Genomic DNA, 26,267 nt, shown 5'->3' with positions numbered 1-26,267 from the left:
CTAAATGCACTTTATTATTAAGCTGACTGGAAATTTTAATCTAAGATCTAGGTTTTTTATAATATAAAATTAATAATTACAAAATACGATACAGTAATAATCTTAAGCAGTATAGTATGATGTATTCTTTCCTACTGCTGGGCTAAGGCACCCCTCTCCCTTTGAGGAACGTTTCGGACATATTCCATCACGAATTGATACGACCCGGTTTCCTCACGATGTTTTCCTTCATCACCGAGTACAAGATGAATTAATACAATTTAAGCACATGAATATTCAGTGGTCTTTGCCTGGGTTTGAACCCGCAATCATCGGTTAAGATGCACGCGTTCTAACCTTTGGACTATCGCGGCTCACAATTTTCGTGTCTAATAAAATGGAATTAAAAGCATTTATTCTCATATACACGTAGAAGTACAAAAATACGTACTAGAATATAACAATACAGTCAAAGAAACATTAAATACATTTGCAAGGCAGCAAATACATACACCATACTCGTAGAAGCAAAACGACAATTTGTAATATTATGTTTCATTATTCGTATGAAATTCGAAAACCGATACGTCGTTATTGTTTTCGTGGAGATCGTTCACTCAATAAACCGTCATCCCTCTCGTTTGGCATTATGTTTTAATCAAAGAGTAATAAATCGTTCTCACTTATTGTTTATTGAAATTTAATTATTCAATAATACTTTGTTACCTTAAATATAATTAAAATAATAATTAACTTTAATTTCAGAATTTCACGATCATATTCAAGAACTGCTTGTATTGGATTTTACTAGGCTTGAATAAATATAGTTTGATTTTGGTTTCGGTCAGATTTGAATACATCCTTTTTGGGGTTTCATACCCGTACAGTACATTTAATGATGTTTTAAATATATCACAATAATTCAGTTCAATTTTTGCAATTGATTTCATAGCGTGCTCCATTCCACCATTTTCTAAAATCTTTCCAAACACTCGTTTCAGATACCTTCTCGTCATCGTTCATCATCTCACAGAGCTTGCAGATGTCATCGGTGCTAGAAGTCTCTCTGTACACGTAATGATTTCTCCACCTGAAGAAATCGTAATACCGCGATTGATTTCCAATTATTTCGCTCATCTGCCGAGCCAGTTCTTTTGGACCCAGGTCTCTGCCGTCTAGATAGCTGCCCGGAGGTAGAAATCTGGAAAGAATAAATTATCATTGTCATTAGGTAATAAGAAATAAATAAATAAAATAAAAGGTATGTTTTATCAAATGAATACAGAAAAATTAATAGGAATAGGTTTACATTGTGAATTGCAAAATATTAATGCATTATTAACGTAATGAGAAAAAGCGACAGGCATACTTTGTTTTATTAATTCATACGAGATGTTTCGCCAATGTAATGTGGTTTGGGGTGAAAAAGGTTCGAGGAAAAAAGGGTTTTGTTCTCATAAGAATTTTAACAATGGACCAAATGAATTAGGGAATTGCTAATACGTATTTTATTATAATTCCTATATATCCTTTTAAGCTTGTCACTTGTCCCAAGGGTTTAGGATCGATTATGCGACATTTTATATCACTATGCATTTCGTAAACTATTGCGCTATTCTAATCGGTAAGTACATTTTTTTGGTAAAATTCTTAACTATTTATCCTAATTATGTCAAGATATTGTCATGTGTTATTGTAATAATATGGATGAAAAATATTCACTGTTATATTTGTTAAATCAATATTAAAATATTTATTCAAGTAGGCTCATAAAAACGCTTTTAAATTGCCACGTCAGTGTATAATTAAGTGTAAAGCCAGTGTTTAGGGTAGATTCTACCGAGAAGAACGGCCAAAAAGGTCTGTAGTTAATCTATTTCAATGTTTTTAACTTTTATATATGTCAATTAATAATCTATTCATGTTTTGCATTCATGCGTAATATCTCGGGTTGAATAAAGATGTAACTTTAAAATGGTACAGATTGGCTATAAATTTTTAGGGTTAGAGTCTCAATTATAGATATAAATAAAATATTGAAGGCTCTCGTATTTCCAATTAATGATTATGCTGATTGATCCTTTTTAACCTCACGGAAAGTTATATAAATAATAAGTGATTCAATTTCAGCCTTCGAATAGTTGATCATATTCTTCATAATGTTAAATTGTTTTTTATTTAACAACGCAAACATTTCCGATATTGGTTTCCCTTCTATTTTCTATTCTCTTTGACTGCCTGTGTTGAATATTTAAATTTTAATTTTAGTTCGTCATCAACGTAGGCGACCTTTAAACAACTCGCTCCTACTTTGAGTGCCTATGCATAGCTCTAGTATTCGTTCTTCTATTTATGTTCGAGCAATCAGACTTTGGATTTTATACATAATATACACTGTAAAATTTTAGCCTGCAAATATCTCATTGCTGGGCTAAGGCCTCTTCCTTTGATGGTTTGGACCTTATTCCACGCTGTTCCAATGCGAATTGGTGGAATACACATGTGGCATTTCTATGAAATTAAGGTATAAAATTACAAAGTACGATATAGTTGCAATTTTCAACAAGGTCTAAGCTAAGGTCTACTCTCCCTTTGAAGAAGTTTTGGATCATGTTCGACATGATCACACACGTGGCAGAATTTCTATGGAATTTGACACAAGTAGGTTTCCACAGGATGTTTTCCTTCACCGCTGAGCTCGAGATGAATTATAAACACAAATTAAGCACATAAATATTCAGTGGTGCTTGCCTGGATTTGAACAGTCATTGGTGAAAATGCACGCGTTCTAACCACTGGGCCATCTCGGCTCCATAGTTTACCTTAGAAGTTTTTTTTAATAGTTCGTTCAGTTGTAGTTTATTTTTTGAATTTCCTCTATTGTTTTAATGCTGTAGTACCGCTTTTCGCTTGTTCGCCAATTAGTTTGCCTTTCTACCAAACAATTATTTTGGTCAACGTTTTTTGGAATAAATCTCTAAAATGTAGGGTACATTCACCGTTATTTATTGGATATACTTTTTGAATTTATAGTCCAACGCTTGGCTATTAAGTTCACAGGTTTGATGACAAGCGATAATAATATAATATCGCCTAAGGCCTCGGCCCAAGGAAAATGAGTAGGCATTATATAAAATACTAAGATTACAACGAGGAAGTACAAACCAGCTATCGAAGAGCCAATTAAACATAACATCAATTTAAAAAAACTTGTAAGTTCCAAAAGGTCAGGACCCTTAGGCTGAAAAAGACTCGTTATTGATATAACATTTTATTGTCAAAAGCTTTTATTTAACTTTATTTGTATGTGTTTGTATATCCTGGAATATTGCAATCAATATTTCACCAAATTCCACTGAAGCGATCGTGTTGAAATTTGGCACAAATATTTGGTTCTGATGACAATGCACGATTCATTAATTGCTGCTATATACAATATAAATATGGCGGATGATACAGAATGGCGTTATATAATAAGCGCCCGAGCTTTTATCTATAGTCATACGACTATAGAAAGACCGCAAAGAAATACCGACTTTAAGGTATACTTTGGTAAAAATACCTTTAAAACCCAAATTTTATAGGCTCAGTTATTTCAGCCTAAGTTCATTTTAGCTAAAACTTATTTTTTACGTATTAGTTATATATACCTGGATTTGGAAGAATTTTACTCTACTTGAATGTTTATACTTTAATTTAAACGGAAGACATGGCTTTATGCCTTACAATTTAATTGAATATGAATAAAAATTACAAAAAACTTGGCTGTACGGTGTAATACCTTTGCCTTTTCCCTATAAGGAAAGAAAAAAGCGAAAAAAAAGAAACTAAATTATTCTTTAAATTGTCATGTTTAGTTCTTAGGTGACGCCTAGATGGCATTGTTCAATTTTTATAAGTTTATGAATCGCACAATCGTTTTGTTTTTCTTTATATATAAGACATTGTGAAAACTATTGTTTTGTGTGAATCGTCTCAAGAAGTAAACGGAAGCTTATACAGTACTAAGTGTTTCATTTCGTGGATAAGGAGCCTACCGGAGTTTATTCAATAATATTTCTCAAAAAAAAAAAAAATAGCACAACCTTATTAATTATCTCATCTCTTTCATTAACTCATGAGCTCTCGATTGATTTCCGTTGCGGAAATTAATTAATTCTACCATTCAAAGGAGAGATATATTATAACGAGCGAGTGTTGGTCAAACACAGTTACACAATATTCCGTCACTCGGAGTGTACGTCAATTCCACACGACCGGAATCAGACGCGGGACAAAGTTTCACGTGCTTTGTCAAGTATTGGAAAATAAACACTCCTGATTTCCACAATTCCATGTGCTACTGACAGCTTTATAAGCGACTCGGTGTACAGTGATCAAACTATTATAATCTATACCTTTTTTATGGAGTAGGTTGGCGGACGAGCATATGAGCCACCCGATGGTAAGTGGTAATCATCCCCCATAGACAATGACGCTGTAAGAAATATTAACTATTCCTTACATCATCAATGCGCACCCAACCTTCGGAACTAAGATGCTATGTCCCTTGTAGTTACACTGGCGCACTCACCCTTCAAACCGGAACACAACAATACTGCGTATTGTTGTTTAGCGGTAGAATATCTGATGAGTGGGTGGTACCTACCCAGGCTGGCTTGCTCCAAGAAAAATAAAGGTAAAAAATAAAAAAAAGGTTAATGAAGGTATTACTGATATTCCTATTAACCATTCCTCTTCAAAGCTTATAATTTATGTTAGAAGTGGGAACGACAATAGATCAAGGGGTTAGGACCGATCCTGTGATTTTTATACTTTGCAAGGCAGCCCGTAAACCAATGCGCTATTGACGCTTCGAATATATACATACATATATGTCATCGATTACGAATGATTATTACCCTGGCTGATTGTCGGGTGTGAACCCCGTGACATAAAGAGTCATTCTTTTAATACATTTTCAAGAGCGATGAGTCGGAAGCTGAATTTTATTAAACAGGGAGATACAGTTTGGGCCTTCCAAACGGGACCGTTGGTTCATGCAACTGTGATAGTTACTGCTAATATAATATACCATAAACCCTGTACCAGAAGACGACTGATGACGAGTCCGCCGCTGATCTATCGCCGTCGCCGTCATATAGTAATATTATGTATAAATAAATATGAGACAACATCACATACATTACTCTGATCCCAATGTAAGTAACTGAAGCTCTTGTGTTATGGAAATCAGAAGTAACGGTACCACAAACACCCAGACCCAAAACAACATAGAAAACTTATGGTAATCTACATCGACTCGGCCGGGAATCGAACCCGGGACGTCAGAGTGGCGTACCCATGAAAACCGGTGTACACACCACTCGACCGTGGAGGTCGTGATTATAAATGCGAAAGTAACTCAGCCTGTTACCTCTTCATGTTTAAACTGATGAAGCGATTGAGATGGAATTTGATGTAGAGATAGTTTAAGTCCGTTACTTTATCGTTACGTTCCTTCAAGTTACGTTTTTGTGCTATTTTCACCTTTATATCGAATATATATATTGCTGATACTCCAAAGCAGTTTTTTGACATATAAATTGCACTTTTTGTATCATATTTAACTTAAATATTTATATTATTCTACATTTTGTTGTTCTCGCTGCTGAACTAACGTCATATTGATTTATACCAGTAGCATAAAAATATATAATTTTTCAATGCAAAGTGCAAAGTAATGTTAAAGAGCTGAATGAAGGAAATGGAATATCTAAGTAAAATTTGAAATGACGTTCGAGAAAATGGCGTGGGTAGCGCGACAATGTCCTCCTGGAAAGTCGCCTGACTAGACTACATGGGTAAGGGAGCACGCAAGTATGAAAGAGAAAGCCTCATCTAGTCGTGCAATCACGATAGTCTCGTATATACTAGATGAAACTGCGGTTTTACCCGCGAAATTTATAAAATACAACTTTCGAACGCCGATTTTTTTGGCGTGAAGTTTTCTAAAATCAGGATACTATTTGGATGTCCACACCATATCCATGTCCAAGAATCTAACTGTCAAATTTTTTGATGATTTTCGGAAAGTTGTGTCGAGGTAAATATTGAAATTGGATGTAAGGGCTAATTCGGAAATTCTATAAAAAAGACTCTCTTTTAAATTTTTCTGTGAAGATTTTAAGAGTACTCGTAAGAAACTGAATTCTGACAATGCCCTTAACAATTCAATTGAATAAAGAGGTTTTATTACATTCGTACGTTGAATTTCCTTGAACGATTTTATTTTTATCTATAATCTACAAATTATATAATACAAAGTCGCTTCAAAAGAGCTGAGATGGCCCTGTGGTTAGAACGCGTGCATCTTAACCGATGATTGCGGGTTCAAACCCAGGCAAACACCACTTTTTATATATATGTGCTTAAGTTGTGTTTATAATTCATCTCGTGCTCGGCGGTGAAGGTAAACATCGTGAGGAAATCTACATGTGTCTAATTTCATCGAAATTCGGCCACATGTGCATTCCACCAACCCGCACTGGAACATGTTGGAACATGATGGTGGAATATGTTCCAAACGCTCTCCTTGATGGAAGAGGAGGCCTTATCCCAGGACTGGGAAATTTACAGGCTGTTACTAAAGTCGCTTCCTTGCTTCGCTCAACGGTTTTTTGTCAAGGTTTTCATTAATAGAAAAACCGATAATCGCATAAGATGTGTATAATTTGTTAATTTTTTTTTAAGGTAGGTACAGTCGTCGAGGTAAGAAAATGTTCGTCACCTAAGATCTATTTTCGTGTGTCGTATCAACATTTCAGTGTGAGCGATAATCTGCTTTACCGATCGAAAATATATGACATTGACAGACACATTTTGATAATTAGAAGATATCATGTTGATACAGACTGTCAAGTATAAGTTGGCGTTCCTGTGGCAGTACCTGCTACTCCCTTTGTCTTGCCACTTTTTTGTTTATTTTACCAATATCTCCCTAGAAAATAATTCTCTACGGCTCATTTTTAACAGATTTTGGGCAAGGTTTCTGAATAAGGGTAAATAAAACAAATAAGATATAAATGAACAAAAAAATTAGTAAATATTTTTGCCACACGCCAACTTACACTTGACGCGCTATAACACTAGATGTAGTCCAAATATGTTACACTATTTTGAGTTACCATACTATGTAAAATTCATTTTATATGCAGTTGTCAGTTTAGCGCTTTAGTTTCAAAAGGTGCTAAGAGTTTACGATTAGATAAAGGAATGATTTTGAAAACTGACGAAAGTTTTCTTACTCTGACTGTACATTAATGCTATGCTAGAGAGGTTAATTGGGCAGAAGCACTCAATTTTTTCAGAGCATCAAGTGCTCATTTAGATCTAAACTGATGCTGCAGAATCAAATTTTACGCTTAAATAGATTGACCGAAAATTTGCAAGGCTAGCTTTTAATTTAGCTCATTCATCTGAATTAATACCTTAGAAATATTATCGTTTCCAATTTCCAATAATATCTATTCAATATTTTCTTGCGAACCGCATTTCTCATTTTCTTTATTAATGAATTGATCCCGTGTAAAGTCAGGCCGGGTCGCAAATGTAAAAATAAATTGCAGTCTGTAAATTAAATTAAAAACTGTCAAACCGGAAATATATTTATTTCTATTAAATAAATCAAAGTATAAACAACAATGAATTGTAGATTCAGTTTGTATTTTTGGTTTTACAGTTAATAATAAATATGAATAGGTCGTTTGATTTACAAAAAATATATATAACATACTATATTTTTAAATCTTCATCTCTTTTATGTTTAAAAATGGAACAACGTCACACTCTGATTCCACTGTAAGTAGTTTAAGCTCTTGTGTTATGGAAAATCAGAAGTAACGACGGTACCATAAACATCAAGACCCAAGACAGCATAAAAAACTAATGAACTTTTTATGCATCGACTCGGGAATCGAACCTGCGACCTCGGAGCGGCATAACCATGATAACCGGTGAACACACTACTCGAGCACGGGGGTAATTGAGTTTCAACACCCATAAATATTATTACAAAGAAATGATTGAGCCTTTTCAACCGACTTCCAAAAGGAGGAGGTTATCAATTCGTCTGTATTATTTTTTTTTTTTTTTTTTTATGTTTGTTACCTCATAACTTTTCACTGGGTGGACCGATTTTGATAGTTTTTTTTGTTTGAAAGGTAGTGCTTCCCGTGGGGTCCCATTTTAATTTTATTTTTTTCCGATGATGGTATCCGTATGAAAACGACATAAGTCTTAAATTTGCATTATGTATATGCGCGACAAATAGGTGAATAACTGAAAATCACGTTAACCAATTTTGATAATTCTATTTTTATTATAAAATATATACTTCAAGGGTAATTTGGTGAAAGTTTGGTAAGGTTCTGAGCACAGGATCCATGACAAAGTAACGGAACGGAAGGGAACGGAACAATTCTGAGGAGCACGTTAGCGATACTCAGTCGAATCTTTTATTTATAGGTTATTTGGATATTTGAGTCACCTTCCGTAATGTGGTTATGTTTATGTAATTATCATAGTCGAATATTATAATCAACTAGCTACCCACCCCGGCTTCGCACGGGTGCAATACTGATACTACATATACTACACAATTTGTGTATTTACGACATCACATCGCAAACTTCTAAAATTATCAGTGTTTCTTTACTATATTGTTCATGTATTATATACACAAACCTTCCCCTTGAATCAAACTATTTTTTAAAAAAAACCGCATCAAAATCCGTTGCGTAGATTTAAAGATATAGGGACAGAGAAAGCGACTTTGTTTTATACTATGTAGTGATGGAACTCCTATACGGCTCGCAGTTAGGGTGCGATATGGGGCAGAATTTCTTACTATCTTTAATCAAATTTTGTGTATGTGATGTGATGTCATATGATGTACGAAATATAGTTGGTCTTTTTCAAAGTTTTTTTGCTGAGTTCGATTACAGCTCTTTCGAGGGATCCTTGTAGTTTACGCCGCGTGACGTATTAAATCCGCATTTTCGAAAGTCTATTTTTGCTTTATTCGCAAGTTTCCTTTGAAATTGTCCTCGAAGTAGTTTCTGACTCATATAAACGGAACGCTTAATCTATCCATATTAAAAAAAAATAGTTAGTCAACATTAGCTTCACTTAAAATCAAAAAAGAAATAAAAATTTTAACAAAAAAGAAAAACCGACTTCAAACAAAACACTATTTTAAAACAAATGAATATGCACGAAAAAGTAATAAAAATAATTGCGTATTCAACATATTTTTTAGAGTCTTCCTAAGTTAAATGAAATGAAAAATATTAGACTACTTAAAAGTCGATTAACGATTATATCATGTAGTTATAATTATTGTTATATTTGGAGTCGGTTTCTTTTTTCTTTTGTTAATAATTATTATGCAGTTTCGTAATAAGCCTAGATAATAACAACTAGATAATCGATCGATACTTAAAGACAAATCAACGTCAAGCGCAGCCCCAAACTATGGATTTTGCGATATCAATTTCGAAGATATCAAATGCTATCATCAAATCCTGTAAAGGCAGAAGCAAAAAAACGAACGTACTGGTCGAACACAAAAGAATACAGACTTGTCCATTTCTATTTCTAGATATCGAATTGTTTGATTAATTTCCGAGTTTTAATTTAACAATTCCATTTCGGATAGACTGTGAATGTATCTCGGTACCGAATTGTGAGTGAATTTTGTGACAATATGTGAATGTGTCCTGCGTTTACATATTGTCAGCGAGCATAATTAACAAGTGAGTTACCCGAAAACTTCGCGTTTATTCAAAATATTTTTTAGGAATTTCAAACCAACTTTTATTTGGATAGGTTTTGTTCTGATTTCATTTCATTGTAAACTGCAAGTCACTCATCAACATTTTGCGCCAAAATAATGAAACATTATTCATAAATTTTATTTTAATGTCATTAGTTAGAGTTGAAATAATTTGTAAAAAAAAAACACTAGTAAAGAAGGCATATTATTCAATTAAAGGTTATACAGACGATAAAAATAACGTGGAAGTAATACTTGCTGACTTTCAGGCAGGATACATTATATACGCACCAGCGAAAAGATCAGACGTTCTGTGCTTACTCTAAGTTTAAAAAGTAAAAAAAAAAAAAAAGTTTCTAGTCGAACAGTTTTAATTAGTGTTTAAACATTACGTACGTTAAATTTAACTATTTGTGTGTTAACATAGAGGACTAAAATATTGAGTTTAACAGTTAAAAGACAAATATTCCATACTGCAAAGTAAGTGAATAATTCAATAATACCCACTATCTTTGTAAAACAAATTGAACAAAATCATAAAATAACGTAATCAACCTCAGAAGCATATCAAATATTTCAAAGTCTACATTAAGTCAACTGTGGCCTAGGGGCACCACAGGCTTACTGAAGTGCATAAGGCGGAGGTTCAAATCCCGAGTGCTGGACATTTTTCAACTTTATATTATTTTCTAAAAAATGACAAATGAATGTTATGCTTGTAAAGTTAATGTACTAGTCACACAAAAAAGACTAAAATGTATTAAATGTCAGTCTCTGTATCACTTGGAATGCATAGTATCTCCGGGTAATAAGCCAATAGTGACTAGAGGGCAGTGGATCTGTCCAACCTGTCAAAGAAATCGTAATAATTCAACTGCACCGCCATCTACACCTGTGCCCAATGTTACCGATGATTTAGTTGATTCTAATAACGGTTGGCTAGTGGCAATAAGAAAAGAAGTGAAGCTAATACTTTCAGAAACGCTAAGTGTGGATTTAAAAAATATACGCGAAGAATTAAGCGAATTACAAAGCATCAAGGCATCAATAGATTATTTATCGAATACTTTTGATACTTTTAAGAAAGAATTAGAGGAAGTAAAGAGAGAAATAGTAATACTAAAAAAGGACAATAACGATTTAAGACAGATTATTAATACTCAAAGCAATACTATTAATTTATTGGAAAAAGAAATTAGGGCAAGCAACATTGTGTTACACTGTGTCCCTGAGTATAAAAATGAAAATTTAGTCAAGACAATAGAACAAATTGGTAAAATAATTGACGTTCCAATAACGGATGGAACTGTATCTAAATGTACACGCATAGCAAAGCTTAATAAAGAATCGTCACTCCCTAGATCAGTACTTGTTAAGTTCAGCAGCCCTCTGATGCGAGATCGTTTTTTAGCCGGAGTAATAAATTTCAATAAAACAAATAGCAATAACAAACTTAATACAGCACATCTAGGTATATCTAGAGAAAAAAGGCCTGTTTACATCTCAGAACATTTAACTTCAACAGCTAAAGATATTTATGCTGCAACTCGTAAATTTGCGAAAGAAAAGCAATATCGTTTCGTATGGTCACGTAATGGTAATATTTATCTTAGAAAATCAATTTCAAGTGACGTACTGTTAATTAAATCTAAAGAAATTTTAAAATCATTGGAATAGTATTATCTTTCTTTTTTTGTTATTTGCTTGAATTGTAAATTTATTTAGTTGTGTTTGTGTTATGGTAAAACAATTAAATTTATTTTATCAAAATGTAAGGGGCATGCGAACAAAAACAAATGATATATACTTAGCTATACTTAATTTTGACTTTGATGTGATAATATTTACTGAAACTTGGCTCAATAGTAGTATTTCAGACAATGAATTTATAGACAATCGCTATAATATTTTTCGTAGGGACCGTGATCCTAGTAATACTGACAGACTGGATGGTGGAGGGGTTTTGATTGCGGTTTCCAAGAAATACCAGTCTTATAGAGTTCACTCATGGGAGACGATATACTGTGAGGATCTGTGGGTGAAAGTCTTATTAGGCAAAAAAACTATTTCTATATGTGCAGTCTATATTCCTTCACCATTGAAGTATGAGGTACTTGAAAGATTTACTCATAACGTTGAAAGAGTAATTGACGAACATTCGTCTGCAATTATAGCAGGGGACTTTAATATACCTGCTATTCATTGGACTCGTGAGAACGAAAGTTTTACTCCAAATTATAATAATTCAGCTGGTGCTCTTATAAATGAATTCATGTCATTGACAAATCTTTTTCAATATAATGGCGTCAATAATGCATACGGTAAAAGATTGGATCTTGTGTTTAGTAACTCTAATAACGTTAAGGTAAATAACAGTATGTTTTCTGCTTGTCCGATAGATAAGTACCACCCTCCACTAGAAATCTACTATGAAGCTAAGCTCAATGATCCTAATATTATATCCCATAAAAGTATAATAAGATACAATTTCTTACACGCGAACTATAAATTGATTAACCAACATCTTGCTGCAATACAATGGGATGTACTATTTAAAAACTGTTTAGATATTAATCAATTAACTAATGTATTTTATATTGAATTAAGAAAGATTATAGAAAAATGTGTGCCAATGAAAATTATCACGAACAAAAATATTTATCCAATATGGTACTCTCAAAGTTTAATTAGAAGATTGGCCGAGAAAAATAAGTATAGAATATTATATAAAAAGTATAAAAATCCTTTAGATGAGATACAATTTAAATTACTTCGAAACAGATGTGATATTCTTATTAGAGCAAACTATAGAAGTTACATTGATAGAGTTGAATCTAATATAAAAATCAATCCAAAATTTTTTTACTCATTTTTGAAAACAAAACGCGGTAATAAATGTGACTTCCCTTCTGTGATGACATATAATAATTGTTCTTTCACTGATGGCACGGATATCTGTAACCAATTTGCTAATTATTTTTCAAGCACATACATCAGACATAATGAACGATCGTCGTTGTTAGACACTAATGACGAACTTTGTTATAATTCACGAATGAGTAGTATCCGTCTTACTGAGAGTGAAGTCATAGACAAACTCAGAAGTCTGGATATAAATAAAGGAGCAGGCCCGGATGATATACCGCCAGTATTTGTGAAACGGTGTGCAGAATCATTAGCTAGACCCTTATTATTAATCTACAATAAATCATTAAGTTCTGGTGAAATGCCAAGTACGTGGAAAATAGCAAGAGTCGTCCCTATTTTTAAAAAGGGTAATAAATCAGAAATAAAAAATTATAGACCAATATGTATCTTGTCAGCATTTGCTAAGATTTTTGAATCATTAATTTGTCCAGTGTTGACATGGCACATGAAGTCTGTAGTTTCCATGAATCAGCATGGTTTTATTCAAAGAAGATCTACATTGTCTAACTTAACACTATTTATTGATAACTTATCGGAAAGCATAGACTATAATAATCAAATAGACTGCATATATACGGATTTCTCTAAAGCATTCGATGTAATTGACCATAATATTTTACTACATAAACTTGAAAGCTATGGTATATGCGGAAGTTTTGGTAAGTGGCTAAAATCTTATTTAATAAATAGAGAAATGAATGTTGTTATTGGGGGATATCAATCCTATACATTTATTGCTACATCTGGAGTTCCACAAGGCTCTCATCTCGGCCCATTATTATTCGGAATATTTATCAACGATATTGCAAAATGTTTTAATAACAGTAAGTTTTCTCTATACGCGGACGATCTTAAATTTTATAAAAAAATTAATAGTATTGATGATTGTGAATTAATGCAACAAGACTTGGATAGACTTTTGGTATGGTGTGAAAAAAATAAAATGAAATTAAATAATGAAAAATGTTACATTATAACTTTCGGTAGGAAGTTATTTAGAATAAACTTTAATTACAATATAAAAAGCCATATTTTAGAAAAAGTTCAAAAAATAAATGATTTGGGTGTTATAATTGATAGTCAATTAAGTTTTATACCGCATATAGATAATTTGATTTTGACAACATTTAAAACATTAGGGTTTATAATTAGAAGTACAAAAGAATTTAAGAAATCAAGCAGTAGGCTGACTTTGTTCATTTCAATGGTTCGAAGCAAGCTCGAATACTGTTCTACTGTCTGGAGTCCGTACTATCAAAGTCATAAGGAGAGATTAGAAAGAGTACAGAAAAAATTTATGCGCCATTTATGTTATAAGAGTAATAAATTAATTTGTAATAAAAGTTACAAAGATCAGTTAGAATTTTACAAGACAATGTCACTGTCTAATCGCAGAGACATGATGGATCTTTGTGTATTACAAAAAATATTAAACGGACGTATAGATTGTTCTGAGTTATTAAGTAAAATCATGTTGGCCGTACCGAAGAAAAATGCAAGAGCCCAAAATAAGAATAAAAAAACTTTTCAATATAGGAATACTAAAACTAACTTAGGCAAATCTGCTCCCTTATACAGAGCTATAAAAATCTATAATTCTATTTTTAAGCAAGCTGATATTGATATATTTAGCAACACTGAATTGAATTTCAGGAATAAATTAAGGAAATATTTTTTACCATAACACTGTTTTAATGTCACAGTTGTTTTCTTTGTTTTTTTTTTTTTTGTATAATGTATTTTTTTATGTTTATTTTATAGTTTTAATTAGTTTTTAACTTTTTTTTTTTTTTCATTTTTGTAACTTGTTTCTTCTTTAATAAGCACAGTAGTATTTTTTGTCTGATTCTTTTCTTTATTTTTTTTCTTTTTTACATGATGAGTTAGCCTGTAAGAGTGATGTACATGGTAATACTTTTTAAGAAAGGATGTATCTTGTAGAATTAGACACCTTGTATACCACGTTGGCTTCCCAAATAAATAAATAAATAAATAAATAAATAAATAAATATACATACATAATTGTATTGCCTCTGCCTGTTTCACAATTAATCTCCAAGTCATTCATAAATATTTTTTTTATACTGAAAGACTTTGCCAAAATCACACTTTTCTAAATAATTTAGAATAGTTACTTACACAATTGGCAAAAGTGGCATTATGATCATACGTCCTTTCATTATAAAGCTCGTACATTCGTTGCCTACTTTTATGAATTCCAATAGTCGCCCAATTATTGTATTTTATAAAGTTTTATGTAACCACTGTTTTAGAAGTGAAAGTCCATACTTTAATTCCACATAAATAATTTAAATAGACTGTTATACAAAACATTTGTATTATTACTAAATATAGGTGTGGGAGATTGGCCATAATATTACTTCTAAACTTTTAAATAGTTCGAAAACATTCCTAACGAGCTACAGCTATTAGTGTTACTAAAAATTTTCAGTCATTTATTCAATTAACTGATTAAAAAAAATTAAGTAATTGCGTTTTAAAATAAAAGATCGCTACAAACCAATAGTCGTATGCGTCCTTTTCGTGTCCTATTCGATATTTGCTCGACTTGTAATTTGCTAAAAGTATTTGTTTTGTTTTATTTGGATTGTTAAGATTAACCCAGTAAGTAAATCACTTCAATTTGTATGATTAGGTTTTGAGATAAATATATTCTGATTTGTTACTGAATTTTTTGATGTTTTATTTTTAAATAAATTTTACTTCTGAACGCTAAATATAGTTATAATATTATATTCATCAACTATATGATTTTAATTAAATTAATTAATATGAACGTTAATAATCAATCAAAGGTTGCATTGCTTACTAATAAGGATGATATCCTCTATAATCTAAAAGCTAATTGGCTGCATATTGTGACATCAGCTGACTGAAACAATGACCACAAAACAATGACAATTCAGATATGGTCAAGTTAGCTAATTAAATGTTGATCAGCGTTACAGGAGCTGAATAGTTCAGTTCGGCCTTACTTATAAAAAACGTTTAGTGACTGTATTGATAAAACTATTGTTTTCTCTTTCGATATTCACTCGAAAAAAGAAGACAGGTGGATAGATTACTTTTCAATTGATTAATAAGCAATGTTTATAGCATATATAGAGGCTTGTTTTTTTCTTCATTTATATGCCGAATCGTTTTTAAATTTTCGATTAAAATTTCGAATTCTGGACTTAAGCTTCAGGTTTGTGATATAATTAAATCTATCATGCGAGTTCTCATGATTTCCTTAATCGCCCAGGTACGAGATGAATCACAAAGACAAATTATTAAGCTCGTGCAAACTCAGAGCTGCTTCCCTGCATTTGAAACAATCTTCGTTGACGATACACGTGTTGTTTGAGCTTGAATACACGGCCGTATTGTGAAGACACACACATGGCACTAGTTAATGTGTATTAAGATAATTATTTGATGTTAGTGTAGCTGTGACATTTTACGTAATAGATTATTATATCAGTGTTCGAAAATCATGATAATTTGAATTTGGAACGTAAGGCTAACCAGAAATATTTTATTATTTTTATGATTTAAACAGAAACTACATTGTGTTAGAAATACTTATTTATGCTTACATTTATAGTATAATTATATAATAAACTTATATTTTCTTAATGTATCCGATTTAAAAATAAGTGTAACCGATTTTAGAACGTTAATCGTCTGGCTTTAAAAATAATACAAATAGTTTTCCCGCGCAAAATTAGAAATAAAAAAAAAAAAACGATCGCACGTGTAATATCAGTATGAGATTTTTTCAATTAGGTTTTATTTTAACTTCACGATAATAATATTTATCAAATTAAACAAAAAAATATATATTTTGTGTAATGGTGTATTTATTAATTGTGATTTGAAAGTTATATATTTATATATAATCCGCTTCTCATATTCATTATAATCTCCAATAAATTACGACTACAGGTCCAATTGTTTTATTTCGAATTTCAGTCGAAATTTCTAGAAAAAAAAACTTGCACAGTTCTGTTGAGAAAAATTAATTATTTTAAAATCGTATTAAGAGCCTTAGATACGTTTTCCTGTCGCACCAACGTTCTTGCAAATAAAAATTATTTGCAAAAAAGTTTTATTCGGGCTGTAATGCTTTTTTTTTTCACTTCCTCCTATTTCGGTAATCAAATTTGACGTAAAAAGTCTAAGTTGACAAGACTGAAAATCCGATTTTAACTTTCTATGGCGAGTTTTATTCTTAGTAATCTAAACGAGAATATTAAATAGAATTTACATCTTTGCAAACCGATTTCTTTAAACGAATAACATATATCGTTTAAAAAAATGTACTTAAAATTTAAATAAGATAAAATACCCTAAGGGCACAGACAATATGTCTAGGGCTAAATTCAGGAGTAAAAATTTAAAAATATATAGATATTGATATGTACGTTGTTTGTGATTATAGATTTAGACATCGTTTTACTCCTATATTTTTAGAATTAGAAAATACTAGCGTTTTTCTTGAAGGAGGTTTTATTTTATTTATTTTGTTTTTATATATTATTTCCAGGAGATGGCATTGTTATATATTGTCATTATAGCATTTGATATATACGAGTTATGTAATAAGTATTTCATTAATAACATTGGTAGGGCATATGGACTACCTATTAGTCACCAACAACATTGGCGTTGAATAAAATATCAATAATTTCTTACATCACCAATGTTGGACGTATGTTGGTGATGTACCTTGGGGGCTAAAATGTTACGTCACTTGTGTTAGAGTTATTTTTTTACACATTGTATAACTATATTTTATTAGAATAATTTAGTTAATAATATGTCGATTGACTATATTTAGTATATGTTGTAATGTAATATTTTAATTTTTCACGATTAATACTGGCCGAGTGTCTGATACTGGCCGGTAAGACAGAATGTCAAAAAATCTAATGCGGCGACAACGTTTTGTGATATTTATGATTAATTTGGTAAAAATGAGAATGATAGGCTAAATTTAGATATAAAATACGGGATGTATTGTAAAACACGGATTAGTGGATAAAATGAATGTGAAAAATAGTGTTAATAAATGAATCTGGAAGAATATCGTTGTTTTAACTCGTGACCATCCTAAGACTTGTGTGTATTGGTTTACTTGAAACCGGAACACAATAAAGCTATGTATTTCCGTTTGGCGGAAGAATATGTAACGAGCACAACCAATCAAATGACCAACTACATTACCAAGTAAAATATTGCCTTTTAAGTTTTTTTTTACATACATTTGATCAAAGTTATTGTGCAAAGTGAGTTTCCGTTTTCATTTTAAAAGTTTAACGGAAGAATGTTTTAATTAAAAAGTTTTTTATCAGAGCAGACTTACAATATGAAACAGTTTAGTGTACAAGAAATTTTTTTAAACTTCGAACATTTTTTTTTTATTTTTTAAAGTAGCTAGACATTGACAAAGACCGTATTGATGTAAGCATCACCAAGTGATATTGCAAATATTATTCATCATTGCTTTCACAGCCAATGCGTTACCAAATTTGGTCTTGTTCTTGCGTTTTTGCAAGACCAAGACCAAGAACAAGACCGCGTATTTTTAGCAAGACCAAGACCAAGACTGACCATGCAAGACTTGCGCAAGAACAAGACATAGCCTGCAAGACTCTTGCGTCTTGCAGCTAGGACTTAGCGCTATTTCACGGAGTAGTTAGGTGTAACAGTTCGGTGTATAGGTACGCTTAGGAAATCTATGAGACGCAAAAAACTGTATCAAAGAATATGAAAAACTGGACCTATGCGCATTACGACTAATACCATAAACATACCTACATAGCGAATAAAAATATATCCATTAAAATCAAACTGAATGCATGCATAGTTATGTTTTAATCATCGGCACTTTGATAATGCGGCATCAAAGGTTTTGTAGTTACTTCTCAAAGAAATTTGCCGTTTTTCGGAAGTACATGGTTATGATACACGCGCCGGCGGCTTCTTTTGAAATCATATACAACAATCGTTGCCGCCGCACCGAAGTCCGAAATCACAACTTTTGACACTATTTTATGGCCGCCACGGGGCGTAGGTATACTCATGCAAAATAATTTCGAATTTTAAGAGTACCTACAGGTGTTCCAAAGAATAAATAAGTTTCAGAGAGCTTAGAACGAAAATGAATACATTATAATAATCACGCAAGTAGTATTATGATTACGATGAAATGGTAACAATAGGTAGTAGATGTCATAATAATTTATTCTACTTAGTAAGTATATATTATAATATTGATTATATGGTTTTAAACTAATCACTTAGCTTTACTATTATTGTACATTCAGTCATTATATTTCTTAAGTTTTTACGAGACAAAATAGCAAAAAAGTGTTCAAATATCACCCGTTGGATAAATATTGTAGCCACTTTTAAATATACCTGAAACGTGTAAAACAATCCTACAATACTAATAAAATAATATAAGAAGCGTAGATACTTACCTTCTAATAAAACAAAAAGCCTGCGATAAGAGTTTTGTATTGCTTACCAGCCCGAATATCTCTGAGAGAGATGGAGAATGGAGAGTAAGTATTTACTAGCAGTGCCCGCGTTCGTACGTTCAGGATTTATTTATTTATTTTAAAACTTCTGTCATCAAACATACAAACAAACTCTTCAGCTTTATAATATTAGTATAGATGTACGCCAAAAGATTCACTTATATGTGAAGGATAGTGATTGGCACTAATTCTTTTTTTATATTTTATTCATGCGTCGACTCTGAACAAGTAGGTAATAAATAATCTGTGTTTGTCAGTTGATTTTTCAAATTTCTTATCAAATCTTCAGCAATTTATTAATCTGCTTGATCTTTACTATGGCTATGTTAATTCAAGCTCACAATGTTCCAATTCTAATACGTTTTTCTGAGATTTAAAATAAACTTTAATAAATAGTAATAGACTAATAGGTACTTGCAAGACTTGCAAGACTCTTGCTGCAAGACCAAGACCAAGACCAAGACTGGGAGCGCAAGACCAAAACCAAGACCAAGACCAGGTGTATTGGCGCAAGACCAAGACCAAGACTGGCTAAGTCTCGTCTTGGTCTTGCATTTGGGCTACACTATTTGGAACATATTCCACCACGCTGTTCCAATGTGGGTTGGTGGAATACACATGTGGCAGAATTTCTATGAAATTTGTCACATGCAGGTTTCCTCACGATGTTTTTCTTCACCGCTGAGCACGAGATGAATTATAAAGACAAATTAAGCACATGAATCAGCGGTGCTTGCCTGGGTTTGAAACCGCAATCATCGGTTAAGATTCACGCGTTCTAACTACTGGGCCATCTCGACTCCTTTAAGACAAAATGCATAAATATTGTTGTACATCGCTAATATTTGCCGCTTTCAAAACCAAGTACCTACTTAATGTACTAAATTCATGACTTAACGTAAATTATTACCCATATCTTTTAAAAAAGGCACTTCCGTGAATATTTATGACTCATACACTGCGCGGCTATCAGTAGAATATTTACTTGAATTATCACATAGATACGTCTCGTATTAGTATTTTTAGGATTATTTTACTTAGAAAAACAGAATCTGTTTCTGTCTCTCAGTAAAGTAATGAGAATAAATTATATCGGAAGAGTAAAATATTATTTGAGGTTTCTAAGATGTTTTAGCCGTGCCGTTCGATGAAACTAGACACATGCAGGTTTCATCACGATGTTTTCCTTCACCGCCGAGCACGAGATAAATTATGAATACTGTGCTTGGATTTGAACCCGCAATCATCGATTAAGATGCACGCGCTCTAACCACTGGGCCATCTCTGCTTCATTGGGCATTGTACAGCTTTAATTGAATCAGCTGTATTCTCTTTGCCAACATTAATTATATGAATAAATGTAAATTGATATTGTTTGCTTAGTCAAGAGCCCTTAGCTGGAACAACTCGCAAAAAAGTATTCGCATCGATACTAAATTGTCTAATATTTGAACAGCGCCCCTATTGTACGTAGAAAGTTTACTGTTCATTTAAATAGCGGGAATAATTTCACCTACATTCGTATCGTCATAGTATCGAACCTTGTAGTAGTAATTTATGTAAGCGTATTTTGTAAGAAGAAACTTAAAACTCACTTTTGAACACGAGCGGTATATTACATAAATAAAATTTTAACAAAAAGAAAAACCGACTTCAAACAAAACACTATTTTAAATAAATTAAAATGCACTAAAAAGTAATAAAAATAATTGCATATTAACATATTTTTGAGAGTCCTCCTAGGTAAAATGAAATGAAAAATATTAGACTACTTAAAAATCGATTTACGATTATATAACGTAGTTATAGTTATTGTTATATTTGGAGCCGGTGTCAGCCAACCCTATACGATATATATCCATACCATCATCGGAAAAATAAAATAAAATTAAAATGGGACCCCACGGGAAGCACTACCTTTCAAACAAAAAAAAAAAATTATCAAAATCGGTCCACCCAGTAAAAAGTTATGAGGTAACAAACATAAAAAAAAATACAGACGAATTGATAACCTCCTCCTTTTTGAAGTCGGTTGAAAACAAACTGTGTCCGCGACAATACGCGTTTGAATTTAACAATAAAAATAATGTTATTTTAGCCTAAGTTACTCCTTATTATATCAGTTATCTGCTAGTAATAGTCCCGACAAAATTGTTTAAGAGATTAGCCGGAACAAACAGACAGACAGAAAGACAAATTTTAGAAAAAATGTTATTTTGGTATATTTACCGTGTATGTATGTGCATATGCATTGAGTAAAAGAGGGCTATGTTAATATTACAAACAAACACTCCAATTTTATTATATATAAAGATAACATATGCGATACTGATTACAATAATAATTATAAAATTTATAGTACATACACTAGTGACCTGCCCCGACTTCGCACGTGTGTAATGCTGGTACTAAATATACTACAGAATATTTTACAGCGTTCACAGATTTTCAAACATAGACAACACATAGTTTGCCATGTGGGCGCAAAGAAATGTGTTTATTTAAGATATCACATTGGAAACTTCTAAAAATATCAGTCTTAACAATTGTCTATGTATAATATACAAAAACCTTCCAATCAAATCACGCTATCTATTAAGAAAAACTGCATCAAAATCCATTGTGTAATTTTAAAGATCTAAGCATACATAGGGACACGCAGAGGTAAGCGACTTTGTATTATATTATGTATATGATAATGAATGTACGTATGAAAATGGCGTAACGTCATTAAACGAGTGTCAATATTTCACTAGTGAGCGACGAAGTGAAAACACAAAGTACATTATCGCACATATAACGTATAGTACGACACAACTTAGATGTATCATCGGCAAAATTCAAAAAACCGTTCACATCTGAATTGACCACGCTATCCCAAATTATCAATATTTATTCTTATGTGAATATAATCTTTACACAAACGTAATACTAATACGTATACGTATACGTAATACTTGTAATATCATATGATAATATATTCGTCAAATTGACACGTCACTGACGCGAGAATCTATAGCGACGAGTAGCGTCGAATGGCGCGATAGGGAGTTATTTCTTTAATTTTTATTGACTTTTGCTTTATACTATTTAAAACTAACTACAGGCATAAGGGACATAACATCTTAGTTCCCAAGGTTGGTGGCACATTGACGATGTAAGCAATAGTTAATATTTCTTATATCGTCATTGTCTATGGGTGATGGTGACCACTTAACATCAGGTGGCCCATATGCTCGTCCGACAACCTATACCATAAAAAAAAAGTTTATATTAATACGTAAACCGTTAAAGTATTCAAGTAATACCTAGATTAACATGAATAAAGTTATTTTTTTTTTTATATAATCTGCAATATATTATATGATACGTTTCAACAGCAATACTCATTAAACGGTTAATATTAATAGCATTGGGTATTTTGGAAGGATTAACGAAATTTTGCAATATGATATTATTTATAAAATCCAACATAACATTTTAAACTCATTATGAAAATTACAGATTACAGATTTCGATGTTCTTAGCTTAATGAAATTACATAAATTGTGAGCTGAGATGGCCCAGTGGTTAGAACGCGTGTATCTTAACCGATGATTGCGGGTTCAAATCCAGGCAAGCACCATTATATATACATATATTATATGTGCTTAATTTGTGTTTATAATTCATCTCGTGCTCGGCGGTGAAGGAAAACATCGTGAGGTAATCTTATTGTGTCTAATTTCATCGAAATTCTTCCACATGTGCATTCCACCGTTAGTTAGTGGAAGAGGCCTTAGCCCACTCGTGGGAAATTTACAGGCTGTTACTGGGTGGCACGTAACCAGATAGGCTTGCTCTATCCCCATCGTGATTATTGACGCTATTTTGATACGTGTATCCTATAAAGTTTATAATTATTACAGTGAACGTCGCATATCATATTCTGGATATTTAGCGCTCGTGTTCTGCGGTGAGATTCGAGTATCTTGTTACAGAATAGACCTGCTGCTAAAAGTTATGAGATGATTGGCGCTATTTATGACACATGTGGCAACACACACAGACTCAAAGGCTACACTGCACTTAGTAACAAATCCACGATCTATTCAATTTTAATTGCTACGCGCAAGCCTCCGGAGATCATTCATGGATAACACTTTGAACCTAAGTGCTTTGGTTCATTAGCATATTAGTCATATATTAACTAAATTCGTTAGCATATTATTTGAATCGTTTAAATATATTTTTTGGTAAAATTAAATAAATGTTAAATTAATTAAATTTATTTGGTGGTTAGGTTAGGTTAGATATTCTAACGAGCTTAGTATAGTTGTTTCGGCTTGAATGGCAAGTGAGCCAGTGTAACTACAGGCTGAAAATACGTTAATATGAGTTCTTAAGATTACGTATTGACGATCTAAGGAATGGTTTACATATCTTTCAATTTCAATATTTATTGCTAATGCTGACCTCTTTTCTGTTAAAAAAGAAAACTTAACACAACTTAAAACTTGGGTCTGGGAGTTTGTGTTACCGTCGTTACTTCTGATTTTCCACAACACAAGTGCTTACATTGGGATCAGAGTAATGTATGTGATGTTGCCCAATATTTATTTATCTATAATTGTAACTACAGGTGTATGTTGATATATGCTTTATTAAGTCAATATGTTTTGGACGACCGGAAGATAGATAAAAGAGGATGTAAACCGGTTTGAAAGAATTTGCTGTCGCTATATAATATATTATGTATTGAGTAATGAATAAAGTAAATTATCAACGTTTGGGAATAAATACATGATAAGAAATTAAATTGTTAAAGAGATACAAAAAGAGAAATAAAAAGAGGGTCGTCTGGGTGTGGCTTGAGGTGATATCAGACGGTTCATTCGAGGATATATTCTTTTGGGTGAATAATTCATTTTTCTTTCATTCCATGAACATGAACAAGAACATTCATCCGTAGTTGCTTTCAATATGGCGTCGAATGAAGTCGTATCTCCGTCTGCTACAGCGTTCGAGTCAAAATGGCCAAAGCCGAGTGAACGTTCACTCTTATTTATTATTTGGATAACCAACAAAAGAAAACATTATTACATTCATTTCATTATCAAAATATTAACAATGACTTAAATGTCCTTTTAATTATAGGCTATCACATCACGCAAAATATAATAATTGTAGTATATCAAGATTTAAATTAAAAAACAATAATAATAAATTCAATGACATAACTAATAAGATTACCTATAAGAGTCTTCGTTCAGACTGTTCAGTTTTCGTTCATTCGGAATGGGAATGAAAGATGCGAATGAACCAATCCAACGTCTTTGGGTCAGTTCGCTAATGAATTAATTCGGCACTTTTGTTTCACTTTGTGTTGAGACGTGTCACTTTGAGTGAAAGACGCAATTGCCAGTTCTCTCCAATGTAAGCTACGTAACTGAATCACTATACGAGTATATATAGTAATAGTGATTAGTGTGTGTATATTAAATTAAAACGTACATGTTTTGTTCGTACTTTGGGTGTTATGTCTAATATTATTAGTACAAGTCCCTTGGACATCCCTGTTTATTCAATCATACAGCATCACTATGATGTTTTAAGGTCATATTTTTAATCTTTCATTGTTATTTTTGTTGTTAAGTATTTTTTTAGATACATCGAAATCGGTTTAGCGTTTTATGGGCGAATTTTTATGTAAATAGAGCTCTAGTTGAAAAGCGTTTTATCTTTAAGAAAGCGATAGCTAAGAAATATGAAATAATAAACTTACGACTTTATTATATAAGTATAAAGGGTTACCTGGAATAATTGGCGGCGCCGTAAACGACAGGAACTGCGGAATATTCCAATGCGGTCAAAAGTTTTTCCGTAACATAGTCCTCCGAGAAAGAATTCTCCAACGAGAAATAAAAGAAATAATCATTTTCGATCATTTCGAAACACATGTTCTTATTCGACCGAGGGCATTCGAGCTGACCGCACGCACCGTAGATATCGACTGTCCATCCGTACGCCCTTAGCTCCTTCTGAACTTCCTCAACGAAAAACTCCCTTCCACTTTTAGTGTGACAGTGCGATACGAACCACGCAGCGGCCTTCGATTTACTCGACAATTTCACTTTAAAGTCGTCACTGATCGGCTCCATATCCGTCTTCCATTTCATGTCAATAGCTGGACCGACCACGTTCCCGTACAGATCGTATATCGTTATGTATCCCCAGCGAAAATCAGAATCGAGTTTGTAAGTCCACGTCCAGTTAAAAAAACCGTCGAGGTTCTCATCGCACGCTGGGAAATTATCCGGCGATTCCATCGCGCCGAATATGTATTTCTGTTTCGGCGTCCGATCCTTTGGCATCTGAAACGGCCAGAGATGAATCACGTCCCGGCCGTTGAACGCGATCGCGTCGAACTCCGAATGATTCAAGAAGTGCCAGCTGTTATCTGTCACATAGCAATTCGTGAATTTACACTTGTTCCTCACGAACGCGGTGTTCCCTTCGCCCATGAAATCGAACGGCGCGCTGAATCTCCTCGTCCATTGCAGAATGTATTTCATGTTTTTATGACTCAGGTACGGAATGTCCTTTCTCTCCGATCGTAACGCATATAGCTTCGAATTGTAAGCGGAAAATAACATTATAATGTATATTAAGAAGACTAGAATTATTAATTGATTGAAATTCTTGGCTATAATGCGCCATATTGACTGTAACATGTCTTTTTCGTGATATCTAACCTACTACTAGTCGATACTAGGTCGATACGCCCCCGTGTCCGAACTGATAAGCACTACTCGAAATACTGATAATCTGTCAGTATCTATCTGATGCGTCCTATACTCATGACTGAGTTTGTTTAGAATAATTTAAGCGGATTATAATTACTCACTTAGCAACTGAATAAAGCAAATATTTAAAAAATAGAACGCACTTCACATATTTAAATATCGATAAAAGATACTTTTGGTTGTATTAAATAAAATAGTTTCAAAAGTATAAAC

General features: G+C 32.6%; 1 protein-coding gene across 1 annotated transcript; it reads right to left on the bottom strand.

The window, feature by feature from the left end:
- Positions 1-249: 249 nt before the first annotated feature.
- LOC124534804 (alpha-(1,3)-fucosyltransferase C-like) lies at positions 250-26,267 on the bottom strand. Its single transcript, XM_047110823.1, has 2 exons — positions 25,063-26,267; positions 250-1,180 (listed from the first exon to the last, which is right to left on the bottom strand). The coding sequence occupies exons 1-2, from the start codon at positions 25,980-25,982 to the stop codon at positions 907-909; spliced, it is 1,194 nt and encodes a 397-aa protein (XP_046966779.1). The 5' UTR covers positions 25,983-26,267; the 3' UTR covers positions 250-906.

The sequence above is a fragment of the Vanessa cardui genome, chromosome 13 (genome assembly GCF_905220365.1).
Source record: "Vanessa cardui chromosome 13, ilVanCard2.1, whole genome shotgun sequence".
In the NCBI taxonomy this organism is placed as follows: Eukaryota; Metazoa; Arthropoda; class Insecta; order Lepidoptera; family Nymphalidae; genus Vanessa; species Vanessa cardui.
Note: the sequence above shows the minus strand (reverse complement) of the source record. Positions and strands in the feature narration are given on the sequence as shown.